Source organism: Zerene cesonia, chromosome 5 (genome assembly GCF_012273895.1).
Source record: "Zerene cesonia ecotype Mississippi chromosome 5, Zerene_cesonia_1.1, whole genome shotgun sequence".
NCBI lineage: Eukaryota > Metazoa > Arthropoda > Insecta > Lepidoptera > Pieridae > Zerene > Zerene cesonia.
This window is the reverse complement of record NC_052106.1, coordinates 2,678,735-2,684,040: the sequence shown is the minus strand read 5'-3', so window position 1 is coordinate 2,684,040 and position 5,306 is coordinate 2,678,735. Positions and strand designations below refer to the sequence as shown.

Genomic DNA, 5,306 nt, shown 5'->3' with positions numbered 1-5,306 from the left:
ATCACCAAACACGCAGGACCGGGGACTTATTATTCATAGACTATATATTTAAGTAATAGAATCATAGATTATACACTTATATACTGGTAAATAGAATCCTCCATGCAAATGTTTAACGTTCTGAAATCGTTTGTGATATAAACATATTTTCTATATATTATTGTGATGTTAATCGAAATAAGACAGTGGTAATCTTTTGTTGAATTTATTGTTAAAAATAATTCGCGAGCAAATTGCATTTATCACATTTTATAGCGTAAACAGTAAGTTTTAAAAATCAATTTTAAAATTCGTACTTAGTTTTTTGAATAGGAACATAACTTTTATAGTCTAGTTACAGATTGGCAAAATGACGTGATCCAAAAACCCAAGATCGTGTGTGATCGCTACTACGTTATTACTGTTTAGTGTTAAGTACTTTCTTAGCTTGTCTGCTCGTGCGTATTTGTTTGCGAAATTACTTTCTAGATCACAGTATTTTGTGTCGCAAATAGTGGCGACTTTGCTATGTTAGATATTTTTTAAATCTTCAATAATGAAACAAGCAGGGTGGGAGGACTAATAAATAGGATTCTAGCTATCACTTTATATGTATTGAATATATACTATAGTGTTAAAATGGATATAGTAGCTATTTTATCTTTAAAAGATAGATATATACCATCCGATAATTGGTGTCGTATTTTTAGTTACCGCGCTCAGACAACGTTATTGTTTTGCAATATAATAATAATATAGCGCGAGTGATATTTACCAGTCCCATCTACATTATGGTTTAAAATTTAAACACGATGTAAATTTTAATTTAAATGAAAATCGTTTGCCTTATTAAATTTGTTTTAATATGGGCGTCGAACACGCTTCGGCACCAACATGGCCAGCTCGAACCGGGTAAGCACCACACCCCCACAGAAGACCAGCGTGAAAAAATAGCATGCTAGCCGGAGTTAAGTTTTGTTTCCTCAATCTTCTCAGGCCATTCCTTTTTTCCAGTCTTTCCTTATCATTTACCGATTAAAAGCGACAGCGCATCCACAGAAGTACTGCCTCTACGAATGATCAAGAGCTGTTGTAATCGCTTACCATCAGAAATTTTTGCAGACCAGTTATTATATTTAGGCACAACCGATTTCAATAATATGAAACATGACCAAACGGACTTAAGACAATAGCGTAGCGTGGGTATCAGCAGCCCTCTTAATATGTAAAATATGGGGAATCCCCGCAAGTTAGTGTACTAAATATACCCTATACCTACCTACCCTATAGACGTCCATTCTCAAAAAAAAACATCCAAGGAAATAGAATTCCCCGCATTCGCAACTATGTATAGAAAACGAGATTTCCTTTTCAAACGGTCCGAATGTATAGTTGTGTGAAAAAGTATGCAATGGTTAAAATATATTTTATTATTTACTGTGAAATTTTGCCGCCCTCTAAAAAGTGCCGTCCGGGGCGGATCGTTGCAATATTGTTAAAGGTTTAAGATTACAATAATTACGTCTTTTTTCCCCGCGTGTGTAATTATCATAAATAATCCCTTTTTCTTTCAAATTAATCGAGTAAAATACATACACTATAAAAAGAAAATCCCTCAGTATCAAAAATATTTATTGTACAAAATTTGCAAACATTTTATGTTATGATTGTTTTAATAAAATAGTCCTAGTATCATTGACATACTATAAACATCCTAGACTTATATAACTTATTAAAAGGTCGTCAAAAATGTTCGATTACCGTTGTATTATAACATTAATAGAAATTAATACCTTATTCCGAGGCAGTAAGGTTCAAAGTCTATTGTATCGCTCATTAAAGCAATCAGACAGACATGTTTTGAGGATGATGTTGAGTCTTATTATTTATTGTACGTCAATGTTCCTTATACACCTATACATAACCTGATATTAATATCTATTTATCGGTTTTTCACAGTAAGGCCCAGTTTCACGACTAGATAATAAAGTCATTGATAGCCTATTTTAATTATTATTAACATTTTTTTATTATATTTTCGTACATTATTTGTTGTTATTTAATCTAACATATAAGTTACTTTTTGATCTTATGAAATATATTATTTAGAAATTACATTGCAATTTTACAAAAAACAAAATTTTTATCGCAAAATTTAGAGAAGCCTCACAATGATTTGTTATCTGTTCTTGGCAATGAAGAAATGTTATTATTTTTCGCGAAAAACTAAACCGCCTTAAAATTGTCAGCTAGGAAGAAGAAGAAGAACTAACTTTCAAATAAAAAGAGAATCATCGAAATCGGTTCACCCAGTTATGAGGTAACAAAAACAAAAAAAATACAATCGAATTGAAAACCTCCTTCCATTTATGAGGTAGGTTAGAAATTTATAAAAAAGTCTAAGACTATAGTCAGTTCGGCTTATCTTTAGCCATATGTTGACTTTAAAACTGATGACATCACTTATTGCTAAAATACAATGTTAACCTTATCACTACTATTTTGAATACAAAATGTTGAGAGGTAATTATTTCAAATGCACTTTGTATAACATATATCTTGTATACAGACTGTTCTTGTACTAAAACATTATGAACAATTGTTACAAGCTAGAAAAATACCATAAATTACTCCTACAATATAATATGGAAAATGACAATTGCAGTTTATGTCATATTGGATTTGATGTCAGCATTTGAATTTCAGTTTGAATTTATAAAAAAAGCGATATGAAAATTACTATAGATACAATATTATATATCCAACAATGTATTGAAATCACAGAGGTATCATAGAAATAACTAGAGTTGTCAGACAATAGGCTGTCCTACAGTAAAAAGAGAGAGATCGCCAAACACTTTCTGAGTGTCTACTCAAGCAAACTATGAACAGTTCGTTTCGTCAGAAGAATGAGAAAGAGCATTGCGGTTATCTGTCTCTTTCTGAGCCTTGAATGTCTTAGCTTTCCCTCTACTCTATCCATAAGTAGCAGTCCAATGTATTTCAAATCTTTAATTTTGCTTTAAACAAAACAATGAATAATAGTTAGTCAAAATATTTATAAGATAATATGTCATAATGATAACTTAACAGCACTACTAATATCTACCTATATAAAATATAAGTACAAATTATTCATTTTTTGCATGTCTGCATGTATTAACCTTATAAAATATTTCTGCCATGTTTGAAGTAAATAAAGAATTTTCACAATTTAAATATTTCGGATTTTAAATAAGTAAAAACTAACTATTTACACATCCAAGAAGCTCTTAACGTTTCATATGTTTAAACAAAAACAATATCTTTTATTCTTAAAAAATCACACAAGGTCCTCCAGTTAAAAACTAAAGCATTAATACTATATTTAATGAAAGAGAATTAATGTAACAGCCTAGTTTCACTCAAAACAAATTTTTATTTTGAGACTTTAATTGTTATTATAATAGAAAAATAAAAAAAATTGCCTGCCTGAAGTTTCATTCTTCGGTCCTAAGATTTATTGGACAGTTACCCATGTTCTTTATTTTGCCCACAAAAAAATCTAAAACTAATGACTGAACACACAACAAAACCTTTCACGAGTAAACAACCTAAATTAACAACACATTTCCGATAATACCACACAACAATATCCATAAACATCTTCCTTTACCATATGAAAAGCGAGCTGTACGCAACACTCTTGTTTATAGACATAAAAATCACTTAGTTAATTTATTGTCTTTGATCACTAATCACACATTCACTGCTATAGAATTCTCGAGTGCATCCTTGATGTTGGTGAAAAACTTGTATCTGGTAACATACTGGCATCCCCATATATGGGAGTACTGGGTCCATTGGAGGCATATGGGCTTCTGGACCAGCTTCTCTGGCGCAATGGCGGCGTTTCCGGTAATACCGTTTGCACCGGTTCGGTTGGTAAACGGATCGGCGACTTCTGTTGTAGTTTTGATTGTACTGTAAATAAATTATTAAATTTTATTTAAATTGACACATAAGATTTTCTAGTATATGTGAAAAAAAAATTCACAAACATGAAGTTTACAAGTATATCAAGAAGTAATTAAAGTAAGTCAAGTATTTAAGAAGTATTTATACATACTGCTTAAGTAGAAATTTAATTATTAAATAAAATTCTAATCTAGTTTAGTAGCTAATGAGAGCAGCTGCAATGCTTTCCACAGATATGTTCTATAACAGTCTAATTATTTATACAGTTGTTCAACTAAGACTAATAGACAGGTCAGTAGAATAGGGCAAGGTTGACCTATATACCCCATGTTGTTAGCAGCTCAGTACACTATTTATTTCGTTATTCATGACTAAATTATCGGCTATTATTGAGAAGTGATAACCATAACATTGTCTAGACCTTTTCAGTGTTTACTCTGGCGTTACACAACTATGCTACCTTTATACTATGGTATTTTAATAAATTTTCTACAAAAAAGACTACAGAGCAATGAGTTCATAGAATAACCGATAAGTTTTATTTCGACTGAAAATAAACAGAATTTCTATATTAATACAAAATTTTACCATAACAATATCCAGCGGCCATAACAGCTACAGTTATAATAGTTGACAAATATGGTCTCAGCAAAGAGAACAAAGCTCCGAGCAGTGTACCGCACGCAATATCACACTCCCTTTCCACATCAACCCTGATGTCTTGCGCTGTCAACCTCGACACCACGTTAACCCAACCAAGCCCACAATCATCACTTTCACTTTTCACTGTCACCACAATTTCACTGTCCTTTATGCTGGGTTCTATCTTCAGGCCTGGAGATGCGGTCATCTTGACGTGTTTCATAGCTTGCGGATGACCAGTTATAGTGAATATTGTTGGAGGGTTGAGTAGCGACACTTTACTCGCAGAGACATGTATCAATGGCAGAAGGAGGACTTTGGTGCATGTTCTGAATGTTTCCCATTCCGCGCACAAATCGAGCTCCAAGGATTGTGTGATCTGTATAGCTGGTATGATTGAGCAGCCCAATTGACCTAAAAATTAAATTTAAAATTTGCTTACATTTGGCTCAGCATCAGGAGTTTGTAAAACAATTATAATGGTTTAGAAGTGAATATGTATTAGTATCAGTATTACTTTTATATTCATAATAAAATTTAATTTAATTAACAAAATAAATACTGCCATATTATGCACGTTTGGTATAGCTCATAATTATAATCGACAATTCCTATTGAAGAAAATTGGCAAAATAATCATACCATACTTCATAGTGTAAGGTTTTAATAAATTTATGACAAATATTGTATAATTATTAATATTCATATTTAATACTGGCAATTATGGA

At 31.7% G+C, this 5,306-nt stretch overlaps 1 protein-coding gene across 1 annotated transcript in view; it reads right to left on the bottom strand.

Annotated features, from left to right (window-relative positions):
• Positions 1 to 1,918: 1,918 nt before the first annotated feature.
• The window catches only part of LOC119840088 (nuclear pore membrane glycoprotein 210), a 17,752-nt gene continuing 14,364 nt past the window's right edge, over positions 1,919 to 5,306 (bottom strand). Inside the window, exons 27-28 of the mRNA XM_038366595.1 lie at positions 4,525 to 4,992; positions 1,919 to 3,942 (exon numbers count right to left, since the gene is read on the bottom strand). Of these exons, the coding sequence (XP_038222523.1) occupies positions 3,731 to 3,942; positions 4,525 to 4,992 (680 nt within the window). The 3' untranslated portion in view covers positions 1,919 to 3,730. The remainder of the gene's footprint in view (positions 3,943 to 4,524; positions 4,993 to 5,306) is intronic.